The sequence below is a fragment of the Cebus imitator genome, unplaced genomic scaffold, assembly GCF_001604975.1.
Source record: "Cebus imitator isolate Cc_AM_T3 unplaced genomic scaffold, Cebus_imitator-1.0 Scaffold156, whole genome shotgun sequence".
In the NCBI taxonomy this organism is placed as follows: domain Eukaryota; kingdom Metazoa; phylum Chordata; class Mammalia; order Primates; family Cebidae; genus Cebus; species Cebus imitator.
The window spans coordinates 732,614-756,646 of NW_016107471.1; the positions used below are offsets into that span (position 1 = coordinate 732,614).

At 35.3% G+C, this 24,033-nt stretch overlaps 1 protein-coding gene across 1 annotated transcript in view; it reads left to right on the top strand.

The window, feature by feature from the left end:
- The window catches only part of OTOGL (otogelin like), a 202,897-nt gene that overhangs the window by 67,457 nt on the left and 111,407 nt on the right, over positions 1-24,033 (top strand). The window contains exons 20-27 of the mRNA XM_017543473.2: positions 3,054-3,178; positions 6,380-6,589; positions 7,788-7,953; positions 8,595-8,669; positions 11,165-11,217; positions 12,809-12,971; positions 20,149-20,256; positions 21,009-21,147. Coding sequence (XP_017398962.1) covers positions 3,054-3,178; positions 6,380-6,589; positions 7,788-7,953; positions 8,595-8,669; positions 11,165-11,217; positions 12,809-12,971; positions 20,149-20,256; positions 21,009-21,147 — 1,039 coding nt within the window. The remainder of the gene's footprint in view (positions 1-3,053; positions 3,179-6,379; positions 6,590-7,787; positions 7,954-8,594; positions 8,670-11,164; positions 11,218-12,808; positions 12,972-20,148; positions 20,257-21,008; positions 21,148-24,033) is intronic.

Consider the following 24,033-nt stretch of genomic DNA (forward strand, 5'->3'; position numbering starts at 1 on the left):
GAATGTGAGGTGATGGACATGTTCATTAGCTGATTTAACCATTTCACAATGTATACCTCAGAACATCATATTATACTCTGTAAATGCACTCAATTTTCGTTAACTATACGTTAATTTTAAAGATAGTTTAAAAATGAATATTTAGTGTTAGGCAAGGATCAATCAACTACACACACACACACACACACACACATATATGTAAACAGAGAGAGAGAGAGAGAGAGAGGAGAGAGAGAGGTGATTCTAAAAATTAAATGTTGGGCTTTGTTGTTATGGCTAAAAGAATGATAGAGGGTTAGAGCAGGTCATTGTGGGCTGAGCAGACAGAGGACATTTTGTGGAGAAGCCATTCTCCAAATACTCTTTTGTTTCTTTTTAAAATTAAATTAAATTAAATTTATTTTTGTTATTATTTTTTAGTTTTACGTTAAGTTCTGGGGTACATGTGCTGAACATGCAGGTTTGTTACGTAGGTATACATGTGCCATGGTGGTTTGCTGCACCTATCCACCTGCCATCTAGGTTTCAAACCCCACATGTATTAGGTATTTTTCCCAATGCTTTCACTCCCCTAGCCCCCCACCACCTGATAGGCCCTGGTGTGTGATGTTCCCCTCCCTGTGTCCATGTATTCTCATTGTTCAACTCCCACTTATGAGTAAGAACATGCAGTGTTTAGTTTTCCATTCCTGAATTAGTTTGCTGAGGATGATGGTTTTCAGCTTCATACATGTCCCTGCAAAAGGTATGAACTCATTCTTTTTTATGGCTGCATAGTATTCCATGGTGTATATGTGCTACATTTTCTTTATCCAGTCTATCATTGATGGCCATTTGGGTTGGTTCCAAGTCTTTGCTATTGTAAATAGTGCTGCAATAAACATATGTGCTTTTTAAAAAACACTCTTGCACATACTCTTTCTTCCTGCTTGGGCTCTCAGAACCCTGCTCCTCATCTTTCTTGTGACTTCCCATTTTTCTTGACCCCAATTCATACATTATTTGCCCCAAAAAGCTGATTCATATCTCACACACACAAAGTTAAATCTGATAATGCCTTATCTATGAAAATTTATTGTTTATCTGTCTGGTTTCTTGTCTTGTTTATCTGTGAGGGCTTTGAGACTAAAAGTCATGTCCTTTCCCTTTGTATCCTTAGGAACTAGCATAAAACCTTACACAGAATTGACAGTTAATTGAACTGAGGTGGAATGTTTAATGGGGCATCAGGAAGATAGTTTGGATGGGCAAAAGGAACTGGCATTTGAAATTAAAAAAAGTTTTTAATTTCTTGTATCTTGTCTCCTTGTCTTCCTGTGCTTTGTTTTTAGGTAATTCAGTTTTTTGTTTTATTTATTTGTGGGTCAAAATATTGATGTCTTTACCACATTTGAGAAACAGAAACTATATTAAGTGGTTTGGCTGTGATGTTCAGAAAAGACATTAATCCCGCTTTCTCTTCTTTGTTTGTCAAAATGGGTCAGCAGTCAATGTTTAAGAGATGGCAGATCTGGCTGCCTCTTTCTAAGGCAGCAGTCTCCACCATGTATAAACCTTTAGGCGTGATAAGAGTGCAGGATGATCTTTCAGAGTCAGAGATAACTTGTGAACAGTGTTTAGCTTTCCAACTTAAGTAGTTGTAATTCTTTTTTCATGAAGGTTAATGTGAATATGCAGACATAATGGAATAGAAAATATTAATTACTTGAAAATATATTTTGTATGGGTTATTATAGTAAGTTGACTATGATAAGCTGAAGGGTTATTTTATAAAATGAAAGACAATAAATAGGTCCACATTTTAGCTCATATTTTAAAAATTTATTGTTTTAAGGTAAACTAAATGAAATAAAAGAACAAAGCTCTAAGTCAGTTCCACCTTGAACTGAAAACCTTGACTACACGTATCACCCTGACCTATTTTGTTGTCCTTATGAGGAGTGGAAAGAGAAGGAAGGGGAAAGAATGAGAAGAAATGAGCCAGCACAAATCATGCAATTACGTTGAGTCTCTGTGTTCTTAAATAAATAAAAGGAGATTTTGCACTAGGGTATTTGTTGTAGTTCTTTACAGTCCTGGACTAGTTTGATTTTGAGGAATAGGAAAAGAAGAAAAGAACAAAAGGGTAGGGACAAGGAAATGGCTTGTGTTGCTCCTTTATTTGTCCTCTCTCAGTTACTGGTAAGCAGCTCCAATGAAAATAGTTAATCTATAAGGACACTAGAGAAAGCTGAGATGGCTACTTTTCTACTTGGCCATATGGTAGCAATTAACACAGTCAGGGCTGTGGTGTGGTCAAAACTTTCTGCAGGAGACCTAGTTCAGCCTGAATCGCTAAGTAGTTTTGACAGTGTCTGGCACATTGTCCAATAGGGGTTGTCACTTAATAAGTGCTGGTTGATGAATCAATACAACTGAATGGCTGTGGGGGGTGGAATTGCAGTGTTTGTCTCCTAAACGCTGTTAAAGTTTTTAAGATAGATTTTTTTCATATGGTTTGCCAGCTTCATGATGGCATCTTGATCTTTCAGATCTTATAATGGAACTGAAATGTTGAATGGGATATATAGGCTAGTTATATTTTGAGATATTTGTCTTTACTTTGAAAAGAATCATGTGAACTACCCCACACTAAGTTTCCCACATGTACCCTAAACCACACACATGCTAAAGTTTTGGTTGTGTGTGTATGGTTCAGTCAGGGAGAACTGGGTTTGAATCGTGGCTTTGATACTTATCAGCTTAGTGTAATTTAACATTTCTCTGAGCTTCTGGTTTGCTTTCTCTGTAAAATGGGGATAAATGATGTTTTTCTTATAAGGCTGAGATGAAGATTAAGTAAAATCATGTATATCTACAATTTGGTACATTGTAAAATGTCACAATGGGAAGCTTACTGCCATTGTACTTTTTTTAAACTGGTAGAAGAAAATTTCAAGCTCTAAGATTTCCTTGGGCATTGTGAAAAATAGTATTCTCTTATATAAGTATTTGAAGGATACGAACAAATGAATGAGAGATACACGAAGATAAGCATTATCTTTGCTTTCTAGTTCTCCATCGGGAATGATAGAAGGTACACCACAACTTCATGCAAATGCGTGGAGAGTTTCTTCTACTTGTTTTGCACCTGTTCATGTCCCAATGGTGGATCCCTGTAACATCAATCAACAAAACAGTAAGTCTTCTTTTCTGCATGTAAACTTAGGGAAAAGTTCTATGTATTACTATAATTTTGTAAAATTAGATACTTATTTTAAATTCTGATTTTCTCCATTATGGTAAAATCAGTGTCATTCCTCATGTATTTTTCTTTACTTAATATGATTTGTGCCTTCACATATGCCTTTTCATGTAATCTATATATTTTTTTAAAACTTGATAATGACTTTTATTTTCTACTTTGTATTCATAAATTTTCTTGTTTTAGGTGTTCAGAAATCCCTGTTTCTAAACTTTTATTTTCTACTTTGCATTCATAATTTTTCTTCTCTTAGGTCTCTAGAAATCCCTGTGGACGGGAGGGGAGCATCAAACACTGGAGTCTGTTGGTGCGGGGGGGAAGAGAGGGAACAGTAGGGGGAGGTGGAGAGGTTGGGGAGGGATAACGTGGGGAGAAATGCCAAACGTAGGTGATGGGGGTATGGAGGCAGCAAACCACATTGCCATATGTGTCCCTATGCAACAATCCTGCATGATCTGCACATGTACCCCAGAATCTAAAGTACAAAAAAAAAAAAAAAAAGAAATCTCTATGGACTAGCGTTTGGGAGTTTTTAGAGCCTTTAAATGCTAAAGAAAAGCCTGTAGGGATCCTCTGAGAATGCGGTGATAGTCCCGAGATGTTCAATGTCAGTTATTACCATCTCATTACAAGTCCCTACTCATAGCATATATTTATAAGCAGGAAGCCAGTGATCCAAAGAGAAAGGCTTTGTGCCTTTGAGTCAGCAACAATTTGAGATGAGCATGCTCCAGAGTTCCAATTTGCAATGATAGGACAACTCACATGCTAACAATTTTTGGTTGCCTTTTTTTAAAAACTAAAGCCCCAGCAAATCATGTTAAAACCTAGTTCACTTCACAATAAAAAAGATATACATGTATATATTTAGATACAAGATAAATACAAGACATACATATGTAATAGTGAAAAAATTAATATACATGCTTAAATATTCTTATAACTTATTTTTTTCTTTAATCATCTTGGCTAGTTCAGTATTTTGATGTAGTTTTTTAAAAATATATTACTCATATTGGTTAAGCATTCATAAGAAGCCAGCACAGTTTACGGATTGTGTGGTTGTTGTTGGGAGGATTGGTCTGATTGACATATTGTTTTTAGTATTAACATAGAATTCTGATATACTGGAAAAAGCACAAGATAGTCTTGCTCTTGGTGCTTTTTTTCTTTTTTAAAATCTAAGTCAGCTTTTAAACTTGAAGAAGATTGTTAACCTCTTTGATCATTTTTCTTATCGGTAATAACAGGAAAAGACTAAAGTTTTTTAGTTTCATGAATGATTACTTTTAATCTCACTCCCATTTAACAATACCTTCCTCTATTCTGTCCCCAACTTTCAACTAATTTACGCCTCCTCCTTCGACTACTCTTGTTTGGTTTGTTTCTTTCTTGGTGTCCTCCTCAATATTGCAGTAACTTTATTTTTTAATAACGTGAAAGTTGAAGTAGAGCTCAATTGATAAATCAGTTTCCCTGTGATCATTTCTTTAGTTATCTCCTTTATTATACACCATTTTGCTCTATTTTCTATCACTTTTCTCCCCATGCCCCATGTCTTCTATATATATGTGATGATCTTATAATGGAAATTGAAATATTGAACTGGTTATATAGGCTATTTATATTTTGAGATATTTGCCTTTACTTTGAAAATAATAATGTGAACTACCCACACTAAATTCCCCACATGCATCCTAAACCACACACATGCTATATACGTTCATATATGTATATTTAATATTAGCTTTTTCTATTTAGCTTTGCCATCAGCTGTAATTAAAAAAAATTTCAAATGGGTAAATTCAGGAAGATTTCCAAAGAAAGGAAAATAAATAAACAAAAGTCAATAATTTTGATCTAGATTCTAAAGGATATTTTTTCATGAAGATCTTCTTTAGTTACCCTTAACTTAATGTCAGTGGGAATATACTTTGGTCTACAAATTATTAGGCCTCTTTGGTGTATTACTTTGCTCTTTCAGGATCCTTGGCATTAAGAATATATATGTAAGCACTATACTCCTATAGCTTCAGTCATTTGTTTTTATATACATATACATACTGAATGCAAAAATATCATACTTGAGCAATTATGTTTCCTTATCAATAATAAATGTATGTAATGTACTCAACAAAGTAAGTTCTGTGTAATTCCTTAGTATTGAAAAAACTGATCTCCAGCAGCTTATCTGGTCTCTCAAAGACAATGACAATGAAAGATTGATTAATTTTACCTGTTAGGAAACCAATGCAAACTAGGTCCACTACATCAAGAAACTACAAACCCACCCTCTTTTAGAAAGATGGAATCCAATTGTTTTGTCAAACTTGGTTACTTATATAAAGGATTATATCTGATCAGTCATTCTCAAGGGAAAAATCAACAAGTTTCAAGAAATGATTACACAGATGCCCTCCCCTCCCAGGTGATTTTATAGTTATATCTTATGGCCCTTATCATATACCCCAATCCCGAATTTCTATTAATTATTCATTTATTCATGGATTTTTAGATTTATTTATCAAACATTGTTGAGCTCCTAATATCTGCTGGACATTGTACACTATGCATTGCACATTAAGAATATATATGTAAGCACTATACAATGAACACATTGACATTGAGTTCAATGACTATGTGGCATCGGACACATTACCATTCATTTCAGAGACTCCGTTGAAATGAGATGATTCTCCATTCTTCCTAGACAATTGTGTATTACACAGAGTTGCCATAACATCCACAATCTGGAACCACTTTATTATGTGTGGATGTTTGGAAATAAGCCTCCCAATACTCCCCAATTCTTTATAGTAGGTTTCTTAGATGATCCTCATGTAATGGGATGACTGAGGCCACTGCATCTATTAATCCTTCTGTTACTCATGTTATTCAGGAACAATACACTATTTTTTATCCCTAAAAGACTGTTGAATATGGATTAAGTGCTGTTACCAATATGATAAAAAACAAACACTGTATAAGGTGAAATTGTTCACTCTTGTACTAAAAGTAATATGCACTACAGTGTATTTCTAAGAAAGCAAAATGCTTTGGTATTCTGGAACTTGATACTTAAGGCTAAGATCTGACCTGTTAAATAAGATGCTAATGGGGCTCTTTGTCTGTTAGTTGGGTATGCAGCACACTGTGATGTCATCCACCAGGACCTCTTTGCTCCTTGCCACATCTATATTAGCCCTGGGCTGTACTATCAGCTATGCCGCCATGATGCGTGCAAGTGTGGAAGCTCCTGCCTGTGCAATGCTCTTGCCCATTACGCCTACCTCTGCGGCCAGCGTGGTGTTCCCATTGATTTCAGAGCTCAGATTTCTTTCTGTGGTGAGTACAATGGCACAGCTAAAGGCTATCAGATAATACCTTAGAGACCTCTGTGTTTATAATGACTGTTTTTATTTTTTAAATGAAGTGTCAATATTGCATGTAAGTTACTTGAAATATTTTCATAATGTACAAACATGAAAAACAAATGAAATATTTAATTTCTTAAGATGGGAGATATGTTGGATAAGACCAATAATTTTTGACTAGTTTTGTAATAAATGAAATTACTGTAACTGTTTTGAAATACGCAACAGAAATAATTTAAAACATTTGAAAAATTCTTATCATGGAAATATCATACCTAAATATTGGAAAGTATTTAAAAAGATTGTGGAATATGGTAATATAGTTGATTTCTACTTAAATAGATGTTATGCAACAGGCAGTTATTATCAAATTGTTGGGGCTTTAATTTTCACACTTATCTTGTCTGCCATTTTTGTTCATGGTAGATTGTTTCCTTGTATGTTTTATAATTTTTTTGTTAGCTAATTTTTACCAGCACCTCCTCCACCGCTGTCTTGGGGCATCACTCTCTCCACCTCCTCACTCCCTCAGTAGGTTCACAAAGCTTTTTCCAGTTATTCCAGGGATATCATTGGCTGGTATTGATGTTAACTGCTCAATTTTGGCTTTCTAAGATAAAAATAATGTAAATATAAAAGTAATGTACACTCATGTGCCAAATCTGTGCAGGATGTCAGTCTTGGATTTTGATTTATTAGAGGTAACTTTTAAATCACAGACCCAGCAGTTAGAGAACTTTTTCTATCATCTGCCTATACTATGAGCCAATTCCTTCCAGTCTGGGTGTTGGCAAACTTCAACCATTGGGTCTCCTGCATTTCTGTGAATAAAATTTATTGAAATACAGTCATGTCCATTTGTGTGTGTGTCACCTATGGCTGCTTCTGTGCTACAAGGGCAGAGTTGAGTAGTTGTTACAGGGACTGTGTGATCTGCAAAGCTGAAAATATTTACCATTTGGCCTTTTGCAGAAAGAGATTTCCAACCCCTGCTTTAGTCTTTCATTTCAACTGAGGATATTGCTCTTTGAGCATCCAAGTTAAGCTACTCCCAATTCCTTGGCTTGTAATGGACCAGCTTTCATTTTCTATCATAGACTTCTAAGCAGGCATAAAATGTTTCTATGTGCCGTGGAAATCTTTCTCAAACAATGCTCTTTTGTCCTTAGCTGTGGTGTGCCAGAAGGGCATGCTGTACCATCACTGTTCCTCATTCTGCCTCCGTTCCTGCATTTCTGTCTCCTCCCCGGAGCAGTGCAATGATGACTGTGCTGAAGGCTGTAACTGTCCAGAAGGCAAATTCTATGAAGATACTCTTAGCTTTTGTGTACCCATGTAAGTCACAGAAACAGGTTGGCAGCAACCTGTTTTAATTGCTTTTTCTTCTTATGGGCTAAATGAGCTTTCAGGGAAGTTTTTGAAAAAATATTTCTTACTGTCTTTACTTTTTTTTTTTTTTTTAACCCTGTACATGTTCATCAATAGCTACAGAAAGAGTGAAGGAATCTCTGATGGTTGATCTTGAAGTGTATTCCTGCTTGTTTTTACCACAGTCAAATTAATAACAAGGTTTATGTTTCATTGTCACATGGCAAACTTCAGTAACAGGACTTTAATATCATAGCACTCACAAATTTCTCAATTTACACACGAAGTAAAGCTTTTTGTCTTATACATAGTGCTAAATGATATATCAGTTATGTTTCTCTGAATTGCATTCAGTGATTTTTCTTGTGAGTAAAAAAACAACATTGTTTTGTGAGTTGTATTTTAGAAAACAAAACCTGAAGCCATACAAAACTTCATGTCTAAGCAGCTCTGCCATTTGTGTAACAGGACTGCATGTAGTCTCGGAGAATCATGCAGACCTCAGAGTGTGCCTTACAGTGACCAATGGAGAGCACAGGATCAGACTGAATTTTAGTGGCTTTTGAAAAAAATTATATCCCATTTAATTTACTTTTTTTTTCTTATAGATTCCACTGCCGGTGTCATTATAGGGGCAGTATTTATCAACCTGGAGAGCTCATCCCCACACCCTCAGGCTTATGGTAGGTTTTGATGATGGGGATTATATTTCACAAATGATGTATGTGTTAATATAATTTCTTAACCCAAACCATAAGTTGAAATATGACCTCTGTAATTAAAAAATAAAGGTAACAATGTAATCTTTAAGTATGTTATAATCATATATATGATTGTATACATATGTACAAACACATATATACATAATGCATGCATATATGACATTTCAAAGTGAAATAACCAAGTTTTGTACTCATAACTGCAGAAGGGAGTTATGAATTTAAGTATCTCACAGTGAAATGAGAGGCTGATCATTTTTGGTTCTTAGAAGTTAGGGGTGAAGTAGGTGTTTAAATATTATAGGATTGCTGAGTGAGCTCAAAAAAAGCATTTCAAAATAGATTTGAAAAATGTCCTGCATAAGAGTAAGTGTGCCTCCTCCCCAGGGCCATCAATACTAGAAAGATAACACTTAATCATAGGATAACACTCACTCTGGTTGTAACTTTTCTGTTGAAAATCTAGGCACGTCCATGCAGCAGTCCATACTTACATGTAATTCCTAACCTCCCTTTTGTAGTTGCCCCATAGGTGCCCGCAGATAATAATAGATAGTAGATAATAATAATAACAATAATAATAATAATATCTAACAATTACTGTGTGCCTTCTTTTGTGCTGGCACCATTCTAAGTGTTTAATATTTATTATTAAAATACTTACTTATTACCATAACCCTAAGTGATAGGCGATGTTGCTTTATCCTCATTTACAGGTGAAGAAAATGGGATACAGGTGGCTAAGGAACCTGATACTAAAGCTGGGAGTTAATCCCAGTCAACCTGGCTCTGCAGTGCTTGTCTCCTGCCTACTTTGCTCTGCAGCTGATTTTGTATTTACAGCAGAATATAGATTATGCTCAATTTACCTTTATCTTTATCTCTACCTCTCTTCCTCTCACTCCACATCAAGACACAATGGCAACTAGCTCTTGGATCTTTCTGTGGTAGGCAGTATTACTATTCACACAGATTTCCAAGCCAGAGCTCTAGGAGTCATTTTTCACTCTTTCCTCCTTCTCAAAACACCTAATCAATAAATACCTAACAACCTTGGATTTTACTTGGTTTTACTTTCTACGTGTAGTCAAAAGTCATTTCTTCCTTTCTATCTTCATTGCTTTGGCAATTAGTGTGTCTCACTCTCTCTTCCCTGGACCTTCCTCTCTGGGGTTCTTGCCTCTAGAGTTTCCCCTCTTTCGTTCTGCCGAGGTGTCATATCTTTTTGGATTTAATATAATTAATCTATGTAAACTTAGCAAAAACAAAGTAACCATCCCTCCTCAATGAGAAAAAGAAAAATTCACTTAATATAGTGACTTTGTTTGCTATTCCTTTTTAAAAGCCTTTGTCCCAGAATAAGTATGATATGGAAGACCTGGATGTGTGATCTGAGACCTGTCTGTGTCAGTTCTTCTGTGCCATTCAAAGTGTGAGCAAATTCGATCAGAGGTGACTCAGTGGTGAATTACACTCTGAGTGTCATTCTAGTGTTCAAGTGTGCATAGTATATTTTTCATGTGATGTGGCCTGTACATGTGAGTCAGCTTCTTCATCTGGGCTTAAATATAGGACATGTAATCAGGTCCAAAGCTGAAGGAAAACTGTATTGGAGTTATTGAGAACTGATGTGTTGTTTCCTGTCATGTTATCTTCAGGGATTGTCAAGGTTAATCTTGCCTATATGTGGCTCTTGCCTTTTACCCTGACTTTAGAATCTAAGTTGCAAGGAAGCTGTGACTCCACCCTATCTTCAATGCCACTGCCAGAATGATTCAAAGCAACCGTATCACTTGTCTGGTTAAGGTCTTCAATGGCTCACCTCAGGGGCAAAATCTTACTTAGCATCTTCTAGGAGCTAGCCTCTGCCTCTTTTGCCATTCTCACTGCCTGTCCCTTCCTGCATTGCCCTTTGCCATGTAGAATGCTGTTTTACTTCTTCGTGGTTTGTGTGTTTCCACTGAATGTGTAACACATTACAGCCTTTCTACCTTAGGTGTGCCATGACCTCCATCCACTCTTCAAAACTGTTTAGACTTTACTTCCTTTGACTACCTGATGTTGGTTGCCAACAGATTTTAAAAACATTTTTCTTTGTTTTACTTCTATCTGTTAACATATTTCTATGTTACATGTGTCACTCTGCATGCATTATTTATTTGTGCTCCTTCCCCTCATACGAGACAAATTATGGTAAAGACTATGAATTTTGGTGTTCATATCTCCCATGCCTATTCCAATGCTCTACACTTATAGGTGTTTGATAAAAACGTGTTGTGTTGAAATAGTGCTCCTGAAATCGGACCTAAGCTAAAAACTTGTAAAGAAAATTTGTGGGAAAAATAACATTTGTATAATATACTCAATCAATTCTTGTACATTAGATTGTTGTTGAAATTCAGGAGAAAAACAAACAAACCAGATTTGATTCCATAAATTAACTATTTATTTACTTCTAGCCAGTGTTCAAATGGGACTGTGCAATGTGATGAATTAGCAACGCCCTCTGCTGGTAAGATCTCAAAAGACGTTTTCCTGAAGGAGGATGCACTCTGATTCCGCCTCCACTCCTGGCAGATGTTGTCAGTCATTCACAGCCCTCCTTCCCAATGTGCATGGTTATAGCCTTGGGAATGCATGGCATTCCAGGGCTTCTCAACTTTATCTACCTTGAAAATTGTAGTATTTTAAGGATAGTCTTCTTTGAACATGTAAGTCAGTTAAGGGGTGGAGCAAATCAACCCTAGAGATGCTGCCTTCCACAAGAGCACCTCAGACACCTCAAGGACTTTAGGGATATGTATCTAGGCACCTGCTGTAACCCATTTGTGGGAAAGAAATTGGGAAACTCTACTCTAGACCATCACTTCTCAGATTTTAGTGTGCACATGTGGGGATCTTGTTAAAGTGCAGATTCTGCTTCATTAGGTCAGGGGTGACACCTGAGATCCTACATTTCTATCAGTGGCCAAGGTAACATTAATACTTCCGGTTCCTGGGCTGCATTGGGAGTTGCAAGACTCTGGGACTAGTAGCAATAAATTTAACATGGCATGTAAAATGACATCTACTGTCATCCCTTCAGAATGTCATTTTATACTTAAATATCTTTCCGAAGATCTTATATATTAGCATCCTATATATTATTTATTTTCATCATATAAAGAGCCTCAAATTCCTAGTTACCATGGGCAAATTCTAGGCACATAATAAACAACACTTGCTTTCATAGATTTTAATGGGCAGGAAGAGTGTAGGCTGATAAAAGTAATTATGAGCTATTACTGCTTTGTTCTATATTTGAATGGCCTGGTATACATTATTATTAAAGAGCTTTGAAGTATGTGTCCTGAATTTACTTTACAAGGATTCAGACAAGCCTAGGGTTTCTTTGCAAGACATGTTTATGGACCACACACACTCAGTAGCCATCCTGACTCTGTCCCATTTGATTCAGGGTGACTCACGGTCAATGAAGGGAAGCCCAGGTGGCTAGCCTTCTCACAGAGGAACCCACAAGATTTGATCCCTCTGGCCCCACATGAGGAAATGTATTTGATCTGTAAAAGCCCAGAAGCTTTCTAGAAGAATATGGAGCCCCTGTCTTGACTATGATTATGTCTACCTCTGCACTTCTGTGGTATAGTGAGAGCTGATATAAACAATGACTCGAGTTGAAGCAAGATTTAGAAGAATCATGTGTTCATTGTGGCTTTTAAAAAGTCACAATGCTTTTATGTTGTGCATAAAAATTGATAATATATTTTTAAAAATTGATTATGTATGTATGAATTAATAAAAATATCCTGTTTCTTGACTTCAGAAAATTATATTCTAATTAGTTACTGTCTTATGGAAGGCAGCTAACATTTTCAAACTCTAATTAGGTTTGGAATAAACCTATTTAGTGACTAAAGGGAATTTGGCTAGGGAATATTTATAACCTCATCAACTAAAAATCAAGAGTAAGAGCATTATCTAATCATAATTCTTAAAATATTTTATGGTGAATTTTGTTTTGATGACAAGTACATGCCAGTATGATTATCTGTCTATGGAGCAGATACAAGTTAAGGACATTTTGTCTGTGCTTATATCTGAAGTTCACGTCTGCCCAGCGGGAAAAGAATATTTCGACTGCAGGTTTCCTGACCCTGAATTGCCAGCCGGTGGTATTAACTGTGAGACTACCTGTGCAAACCTAGCCATGAACTTCACTTGTGCCCCATCCTCACCCTGTATAAGTGGCTGTGTTTGTGCACCAGGGTAAGCCTCTTCTTCATAATACAGAACATTCAGGTTTTGACTGAAAGCACAAAAGCTCTTGAAAATATTATTTACAGAAATAGCCAGAATTGTTGTTCTGACTAGTGGTTAACTGGGTTGGTAGCTAGACTATTGTAATTATTTTGCTTGGCTCATGTAACATGGTAAAATATTATTAATGTAATATACTGAATTGAGTCGAAAACTCATTTCTGGATGAACTTGGAATTTCTCCCCTGATTAAACTGCAATTTTGGGAAAGTGACACAAGCACTCTTCATTCAAAACACTCTTCAAATACATTGTAAAATATTGTATTGTGCAGTTACTGGTGTTGATGTAAAGTTGTACTAGTGATGCCAACTGTTTTATTTTAAAGAAAATAGCGTATCAAGGCAACAAAGGGCATGGGTAAGAGTAGGAGGTCTGGCTTCAGACACATCACTGCTCAAATCCCAGCTCTGATGCTGTTAGTGAAGTGATTCTTCTGCAAGTTCCTTTTAAGCCTGAGTTAGGCATTGTGAGATGTGGTGTGTGTGTGTGTGTGTGTGTGTGTGGGTGTGTGTGTGTGTGTGTGTGTGTATTTAATAAATATGAGCCACTATTTTGTGGCAGCATTTTTTACTCTTATCTTCATAAATGGTCTTCCATTGCAGAAATACCTAGTACGTGTGAAAGACAAACACAGAATCTGGTAGCTATTGGCTTCCTCACAGGCGCACATATAATCTGCCCTCCCTGCCCCTCCCTCTTCTGGTTGAAATAGAGGCAGTGCAGAGGGAGTGCCATCTAAGGCAAACAGGTCACCCATTCTTCCTTAATGAACATGTTCACACAAAGGGATTCCTGGGATCAGCTCATATAAACCAGGAGCAAAGAAAAGTGAGGTCTTGTGGTTTGTTTCCCAGGAGAATCACGTTTGTCTAAATGGCCCCCATCTGGAATAGGTTGAAGAGCCAAGTAAGTTGGGAGTGGTATTAATCTCTTTAGAAAGAAAGGGCATAGGAGGCAGAGAAAAAAGGTCACAAAAGAACAAGTGCCTGTGCCTGGGAAAATAAAGACAGGTAGAAATTAGGCCATAGAGCAGATAAGCAAGGAAGACATTTTAGTAAAAAGGAGAAGGGAAATAAAACCTTTATTATGGTAGAATAATTAAAACCCACAACATTGCTCGATTTATTTGATTTGATTGTGACTCTTGGGATTGCATGGCTAATTAAAGCCATTTCCTAATTTTGTTTTATATGCTGTGCTTAAGGTATTATCTTTTAAAATGTATTTACTGTCACCTTTGACGTTTAGTTGGACAATGATTTATTTATTTACTGGCTAAATCTCATTACAAAATGTTAAGGAGATTTCCTCCTACCCTACCTTCTCTGACTGTATTGAAATAAATGTCGTTGGAATTAACTTCGAGGCATCTGACAGATTTGGAAATATTTTGTTAAGATAACTTTCTCTTACAACATTGTTTATGGTAATATGATTTGCCATGTCTTCCATGTGACCTTGTGTGGCTCACTTTGGCACAGTAGTCCAGTGTGACTTGTTTTCATGTGTCTTCTAACAGTACCAGCAGTTTATTGACTATAAGAGGACCACAGAACCCTAATTGAGAAATCACTGTGGGTTGAAGAAATGGAAAGTAGTATAGTGGAAAGGTCAGATAGAAATGGCTTCTATGCTAGGCTTCCTTATTAGCTGAAGTACCTCATGGCAAGTTACTACACCACTTGAAATCTCAAGTTTCTCTTTTTAAAACGGATATAACAGTATATTTACTTCTTGGATGACTGAGTATATGCTGCACACCAGTTATATAGTAAGTACTCAGTAAATGTTTCTTATCCCACTGCCCAAACCTGCTTAAAGCAGATACAGGCATACCTTGTTTCATCGTGTTTTGATTTATCGCACTTCAAAAGTGTTGCGTTTTTTCTTTTTTTACAAATTGAAGGTTTGTGGCAACCCTGCATCAAGCAAATCTGATGGTGCCATTTTCCAACAGCATGTGCTTACTTGGTGTCTCTGTGTCATATTTTGGTAATTTTTTTGCGAGATTTCAGAACTTTTTCATTATCATTATATCTGTTATGGTAATCTGTAAACAGTGAACTTTGATTACTATGTAATTACTTCAGGGTACCACAAACTGTGCCCATATAAGATGGAAAAATTAATTGATGAATGTTGTGTGTGTTCCGATTGCTCCATGCATGGGCCATTTACCCATCTCTCTCCCTCTTCTCTGGTTTCTCTATTACCTCAGACACAACAATATTGAAATTAGGCCAATTAATAACTCTCCAATGGCCACCAAAAGTTCAAGAGAAAGGAAGAGTCACACATCTGTCACCTTAAATCGAAAGCTAGAAATGATTAGATTTAGTGAGGAAGGCGTATCGAAAGCTAAGAGAGTCCACAAGCTAGCTCTTTTGCAGCAGTTAGCCAAATTGTGAATGCAAAGAAGTTCATGAAAGGAATGAAAAGTGCTACTATTCCAGTGAACTCACAAATGATAAAACAAAGCAGCCTTATCGCTGATACGGATAAAGTCTTCTGGATAGATCAAACCAGCTGCAACATTCCCTTATGCAAAGGTTTAATCCAGAGCAAAATTTTAACTCTTTCAATTCTATAATGGCTGGGAGAGGTGAGAAAGCTGTAGAAGAAAAGTTTGAAGCCAACAGAGGTTGGCTCATGGGGTTTAAGAAAAGAAATGATCTCCATAACATAAAAGTGCAAATGCTGATGGAGAAACTGTAGCCAATTATCCAGAGGATGTAACAAAGATAACTGATGAAGGTGGCTACCCTAAACAATATGTTTTCAATGTAGATGAAACAGATTTATATAGGAATAAGGTGCCATTTAGGACTTTCATAGCTAGAGAGAAGGCAATGCTTGGCTTCAAAGCTTCCACGGACAGGCTGACTCTCTTGTTAGGGGCTAATGCAGATGGTGGCTTTAAGTTGAAGTCAATGCTCATTTGCCATTTAAAAAATCATAGGGACCTTAAGAATTATGCTAAATCTACTCTACCTGTGCTCTGTAAATGGAACAACAAAGCCTGGATGTCAGCATGTTTGTTTACAGCATGGTTTACTGAATATTTTAAGTCCACTGTTGAGACCTGATACCTAGAAAAAAAAAGATTCCTTTAAAAATATTACTACTTATTGGCAGTGCACCTGGTCACCTGGGAGCTCCAGTGGAGATGCAGGAGTATCTATTAATTTTGTTTTCATGCTTGCTAACACATTTATTCTGCAGCCATTGATCAAGGAGAAATTTCAACTTTAAAATCTTATTATTTAAGAAATACATTTCACAGGGCTATACCTGCCATAGATAGTAATTTCTCTGATGGATCTGGGAAAAGAAAATTGAAAATATTTTGGAAAGTTTTCACTATTCTAAATACCATTAAGAACATTAGTGATTCGTGGGCAGAGGTCAAAATATCAACATGCACAGGAGTTTGAAAGATGTTTATTCCAACCCTCATGGATAACTTTGATGGTTTTGAGACGTCAGTGGAGGAAGTAATTGCAGATGTGAAGGAAATAGCAAGGGAACTAGGATTAGAAGTGAATCTTGAAGATGTGACTGATTTACTTCAATCTCATGATAAAACTTGAATGTTGCTTGAAAGTTGCTTCTCACAGATGAGCAAAAAAAGTGGTTTCTTGAGATGGGATCTATACGTGGTGAAGATGCTGTGAACATTGTTGGAATGATAATAAAGGATTCAGAATGTTACATAAACTTAGTTGAATAAAGCAGTGATAGGGTTTAAGAGGACTGACTCTAATTTTGAAAGAAATTTTTAGGTAAAATACTATCAAATGCATTGCATAATACAGAAAAACCTTTTGTGAAAGGGAGAGTCAATCAATGTGGCAAACTTCACTGTGTCTTATTTCAAGAAATTGCCACAGCCACTCCAGCCTTCAGCAACCACCGCCCTGATCAGTCAGCAGCCATCAACATTGAAGTAAAACCCTCCTCCAGCAAAAAGATTATGATTCCCTGAAGGCTCAGATGATCATTAACTTTTTTTTTTTTAGCAATAAAGTATTTTTAAATTAAGGTATTTTTTATTTTTTTATTTTTAGATATAAAGCTATTATGCATTTAATAGACTATAATGTAAATATAACTTTTATATGCACTAGGAAATGAAACAAATCTGTGTGATTTGCTTTTTAATGATATTAACTTTATTGCTGTGGTCTAGAACCAAATTGGCAATACACGTATAATTTACAGTGATTTAAAGTTTTCCCTTTCCTTCTTCCAGTTTTGAGTAGTTATGAAAAACTCATCAGTCATTAGCAAAGTCAGTTAAAACCATGACTTTGTCTGGAGATATAAGAATTGTGGTTCATTTTGGTGAGGTTTCCCTCACTTAAACAACTGAACAATTAAAGTTTAGGATGCATCTAATGTTTGAGGCATTGTGATAAGCTATAGGAATGGGGAGTAGTAAAATACATTTATTAGACAATAATATAATCTACCTTAGGGGATTGTCACTAGGATAAGATCAGTTAGTGGCATAGTTAAAATGGTTAGAATAGTGCCTTGCCATAGCAAGCATTCAAAAATATGAGTTTTGTTATTATTTTTATCATTATAAGATATTTAATGAAATATTTAATGGTTTACTAAATAAATCCTCCAATAAAAGTTTATAAAATTACGAAGTATACAGAGTATGTGAGGGAATTAGGGACATAAAGATTACACCGAATTGAGTCTTAAATGATAAGTTTGCCAGACAGAACATGGGAAAAGAATTTTCCAGGCAGAAGAAAAATTCAAAGCCCAGGATGAGTGACTAGAAGTTTGGGAGGGCCGAGGTGAGAGATCTGGGGCATTGTTGTTCTGAAAGAAATCTAAATGAGATAATGTATCATTTATATAAATAATTTTATTCACCTTTACTCAGCAGTTGTCTTCTATGCACTACGCATTGTGACATGAACATTAACAAGATATTTATGGTCCTCTTGAGTGAAGCTGAAAGTGTAGTGGATAGCATATGCTGTCCATTGAATAAGGAATTGCAAGACTGTGTACAAAGAGTCATGAGAGAGAAAGCAGAGTGCTAAAACAACATGAGGAATTATTTCTGTTTTAGAGAAGAGGAAATAACTTCGGGTGAATTCCATGTTAATTTTTATAATATTAAATTTTTACATTTTAAGCAAAATGTAAAAAAAGTTTTACATCTTATCTATTTTAGGAGATTTTTATTTTAATTAATTTATTGTTTGTTATTTATATAAATTAAATTATAGATTAATTCATAATAAATTATTTAAATTACAACAGATTTTAAAATTTAATGTTATTTTTATCCTTATTGCTATTTTATATATTTAATTATATTTATATTTTATTACTAACAAAATTATTTATTATTATACTATATAATTATTATTTATTAAAACTTTTAGAAAAAAATTTAAGAATATTGAAATATATATTTATTTATATTAAAGGATTTGATATTATATGTAATATATATTTAATCTTCATACCAAATTTTTTTTTTTATTTTTTTTTTGAGATGGAGTTTCGCTCTTGTTACCCAGGCTGGAGTGCAATGGCGCGATCTCGGCTCACTGCAACCTCCGTCTCCTGGGTTCAGGCAATTCTCCTGCCTCAGCCTCCTGAGTAGCTGGGATTACAGGCACACACCACCATGCCCAGCTAATGTTTTGTAGTTTTAGTAGAGACGGGGTTTCACCATATTGACCAGGATGGTCTCGATCTCTTGACCTTGTGATCCACCCGCCTCGGCCTCCCAAAGTGCTGGGATTACAGGCTTGAGCCACCGCGCCCGGCCTCCAAATATTTAAATAACACACCAAAATTTATTCTTCTCTGAGATTAGTTCAATTTTTCTATTAAAATTTTATACTTAATTTTATGTTTATATTTAAATTGTATATTAAAATATAACATTTGTATATTTTAAGTTTTATAGTCATAGACATTTTTAGACACTATTTCAGGAAACAATCTTTCCAGAAGAAAATAACACTTGAAACCAACATTCAAAAGTTATTACATTAAATAAATAAGAAACACTGAGGTAGAAAAGAAGCTGCAGTCACTGGGAGGAAAAAACAGATGAAGATGAAAAAACCACATTAAATTTGGAGAATTCCAACAAAAGTCCTCTCTGGTGAACTCAGAGAAGTTAAAAAGGACCATAGTCAGTTACAAGAAAACTTAAAGATTTCAGAAAACATGAATTTACTATTTGAAAACCAACTGAATAAGACAATCAGAAATGTATCTAAGGTAATGGATGAAATCCACACTGTTCTCAAGAAGGATAATGTAAAGAATGAAGACAAAGATTAAAAAAATTCGAGAAGAATGGTACAACTGTATGATAAAATTTATGTAGTGATGAGGAATGGTGTTAACTAATATAATATGTAAAAATCATGATATAAGAATGTTTGAAGGTGATGCATGTTTGATTTTAGTAGTGTAAATGTCTTTTAGTTCAAATGATGTATAACGTTTTATGAATATGAGTTTCTGCTTTTGATAATTGCTTGTAATTCCTAGTATTCAAGTTATTAAACACTCCTTGAGTGAAATAAAAAGTAAATAAGAAATAATGTGAAACAATATAATGTTTTTAGTTCCACACATACCTAAACTCTCCTGATTTCAACTTTAAGCACTCAGAAAGAAGCTTTTGATACTCTCTACATCTTGTAATAAAAATGTTAACCATTTGATAATTTACTATTTTATCAAAAAATTGTTGAATCCCACAGACTCTTCTAAGTAGCAGATATTAAAGAAAGGGACTCTCACTTCCTCTACAATTTTTTTTTTTTCTGGAATGACTCACTACATTAGAAATGTAGGCTTCTGTCTTCTTTTTATGCACTTAGTGAATAACAGAAAGGTACAGATACCACATCTAGTCATTTGCCTGGCATTTAGTACTGTGATGTGTAAGGTATTCCGTGGAAAAACAGGGAGGAAGACTGGATTCAGCTCCTCGGCAGGTCAGATAGAGTGTCTTAGACAGGTCTAATAAATATAGATGATCATTTTAATGTGCTAAGGTTACTGATATTTTAAAACTGAAATTGGTAGTTCATACTAAATAGCATTTTACTTCTTCATTTGGAAGAATGGCAGAGCACAAAGGAAAGTGTTATGTTCCGGAAAGCTGCCCATGTATCTGGAAAGACTGGGAGTATCTCTCAGGAGAAGTGATTGCTACACCATGTTACACCTGGTAAGGAGATCCATTTATTTCACAAATATTTTCCTAAGTAATTGTGTTAATTTCAATCATCTTGTATTTATTTAATGAGACTGACATCAGCAAAAAGTAAATCAAGCCTGAGCAAATAAGATTTTAAAGGCTTGTAGGAGTTGGTGGACAGTTACTATCTACAGGGAACCATATCATTATCTTTATGCATATTTGTTCAGCTCAGAAGAAAAGTGTGAAATACAACAACCTAAAATTTTAATGGGAAAAAATCATGTTTATAAGAAAGTGCTAAATATTACAAAGAAAAGACCATATTTAATGGAATGTTTCAAGTTTCGAGATAAGTCAAAAGAATATCATAAAATAAAATTTGAAATATAATTTCTCTAAAATATGGACAAAAGTTCTAAATTCATGAGCAATGTCATGTCTAATACATTTAAATTTACTCAAGTGTGGGAGATGGCATTGTGCTCCTTCAGCCACCAGCAGATCTGTGTTCAGTTTTTCATTCCATCATCTATTTTCTGTGTGACCTATGCACAATTCCTAGGGTTGGTTTTGGTGTCTGATAATTTATTTAAACAAAGTGATAAATATATGGCTTCTTTGTCAATGTAAGAGGTGGTATCAGAATGAACTGGCAATATTCATAAGGAATATTTGCTCATGAATTCTCTTGAATACAAACATTCTGTTATTACTGTCACTTGAAATCACCAGTTAAGGTCAAGTTCTTTAGAAAGGTAACTTGTGTTATTTTTCAATAGTGTTTGTCGACGAGGAATGTTCAATTGCACATATTATCCATGCCCAGCAGTGTGCACAATATATGGGGACCGGCATTATTATTCTTTTGATGGACTAGAATATGACTATATCAGTGATTGCCAGGTATTTTTGATAAAGGTAGGTTGCAGTTAGACATTTTTATTTGCATTTGTGTAAAGACTTAATGTAAAAACATGTATGCTGGTCCCTGATACATCGAATTCATGTGCTATTTATAAAACCTATAAAACAATAATATATATTTTCAAGTTGTATTTTAGGTTCAGGGAGTACATGTGAAGATTTGTTATTGTGGGTAAATTACATGTTGCTGGGGTTTGGTGTACAAAGGATTTCATCATCCTGGTACCCACCTCCCACCCTCCACCCTTAAGTAGGCCCCAGTGTCTGTTGTTCCCCTCTTTGTGTCCAGATGTAGTCAATGTTTAGCCCCCACTTATAAGTGAGAACATGCGGTATTTGGTTTTCTGTTCCTGTGTTAATTCACAGGATAATGGTCTCCAGCTGCATCCATTTTGCTGCAAAAGACATTTCTTTCTTAGGGCTGCATGGTACTCCATGATGTATATATACCACATTTTCTTTATGCATTCCACTATTGATGGGCATCTAGGTTGATTCCATGTGTTTGCTATTGTGAATAGTGCTGCAATAAATGTATGTGTGCATATGTCTTTATGGTAGAACAATTTATATTCCTTTGGGTACATCACAATAATGGAATTTCTGGGTTGAATGATAATTCTGAAATTGCCACACTGCTTTCTACAGTGCCTAAACTAATTTACCTTCTCACCAGCAGTGTATAAGTGTTTCATTTTTTTTTTTTTTTTGCAACTTTACCAACATCTGTTGTTTTTTTACTTTTTAATAGTAGCCATTTTGACTGGTGTGAGATGATATCTCATAGTGGTTTTGATTTGCATTTCTCTAATGATTAATGATGTTGAACATTTTTTCATATGCTGATTGCTGCAGGTATGTATTCTTTTGAGATGTGTCTGTTCATGTCCTTTGTCAATTTCTAATGAAGTTGTTTGGTGCTTATTAAGTCCCTTAGACGTTCTGGTTATTAGGCATTTATAGGGTGCATGATTTGCAAATATTTTCTCCCATTCCGTAGGTTTTCTCTTTACTTTGTTGATATTCCTTTGGCTGTGCTGAAGCTCTTTAGTTTGATTAGACCCCACTTGTTAATTTTTGTTTTTGTTGCAATTGCTTTTAGGTGTCTTTGTTATAAAATCTTTGAGAAGGCCTACATCCAGAATAGTATTCTCTAGGTTTTCTTCTAGGATTTTTGTGATCTTAGGTCTTACATTTAAGTCTTTAATCCATGTTTGGTTGATTTTTGTATTTAATGAAAGGAAATGTTCCAGTTTCAATCTTCTGCATAGGGCTAGCCAGTTATCCCAGCAGCATTTGTTGAATGGGGAGTTCTTTCCTCACTGCTTATTATTGTTGATTATGTCAAAGATCAGATGGTTGTAGATACGTGGCTGTATTTCTGGGTTCTCTAACCTTTTTCATCATGTCATTTTTGTGCCAATACCATGCTGTTTTGGTTGTCGTAGCCTCGTAGTTTAGTTTGAAGTTGGGTAGTTTGATGCTTCCAGCTTTGTTTTTTTTTTTTTTTTTTTTTTTTTTTTTTTTTTTTTTTTTTTTTTTTTTTTTTTTTTTTTTTTTTTTTTTTTTTTTTTTTTTTTTTTTTTTTTTTTTTTTTTTTTTTTTTTTTTGCTTAGGATTGCTTTGGTTAGTACAACTCCTTTTGGATTCCATATGAATTTTAGAATAGTTTTTTTTTCTAATTCTTTGAAACATGACATTGGTAATTTGTTAGGAATGGCATTGAATTTGTAGATTGCTTTGGGAAGTATGACCATTTTAACAATTTCGATTCTTCCTATCCATGAGCATGAAATGTATTTTCATTTTTTTGTGTCATCTTGATTTCTTTCAGCAGTGTTTTGTAATTCTTGTTATAGAGATCTTTCACTTTCCTGTTTAGCTGTATACCTAGGTATTTTTTTGTGTGTATATGACTATTGTGAATGGAATTGCAATCTTATTCTTTTGCTCTCGGCTTGAATATTATTGGTGTATGAAATGCTGCTAAATTTTAGGCAAGAAAAAGAAATAAAGGGTATTTAGTTAGGAAAAGAGGAAGTCAAATTGTCTCTCTTTGCAGACAACATGACGGTGTGTTTAGAAGACCCCATCATCTCAGCCCAAAATCTCCTTAAACTGATAAGCAACTTCAGCAAAGTCTCAGGATATAAAATCAATGTGCAGAAATCACACGTATTCCTATACACCAATAACAGACTAACAGAGAGCCAAATCATGGGTGAACTCCCACTCACAATTGCTACAAAGAGACTAAAATACCTAGGAATATAACTAGCAAAGGATGTAAAGTACCTCGTCAAGGAGAACTACAAACCACTGCTCAAGGAAATAAGAGAGGACACAAACAGATGGAAAAACCTTCCATGCTCATGGTTAGGAAGAATCGATATGATGAAAATGGCCAAACTTCCCAAAGTAATTTATGGATTCAACACTATCCCCATCAAGCTGCCTATGACCCTCTTCACAGAACTGGAAAAAACCACATTAAACTTCATATGGAACCAAAAAAGAGCCCATATAAGCAAAAAGAACAAAGCTGGAGGCATCACACTACCTGACTTCAAACTATACTACAAGGCTACAGTAATCAAAACAGCATGGTACTGGTACCAGAACAGAGATATAAACCAATGGAACAGAATAGAGGTCTCAGAAGCAATGCCACACATCTACAACCATCTGATCTTTGACAAACCTGACAAAAACAAGAAATGGTGAAAGAATTCCCTGTATAATAAATGGTGTTGGGAAAACTGGCTAGCCATGTGCAGAAGCTGAAGCTGGACCACGTTCTCACACTTACACTAAAATTAACTCTAGATGGGTTAAAGATTTAAACATAAGCCCTAACACCATAAAGACCCTAGAAGAAAA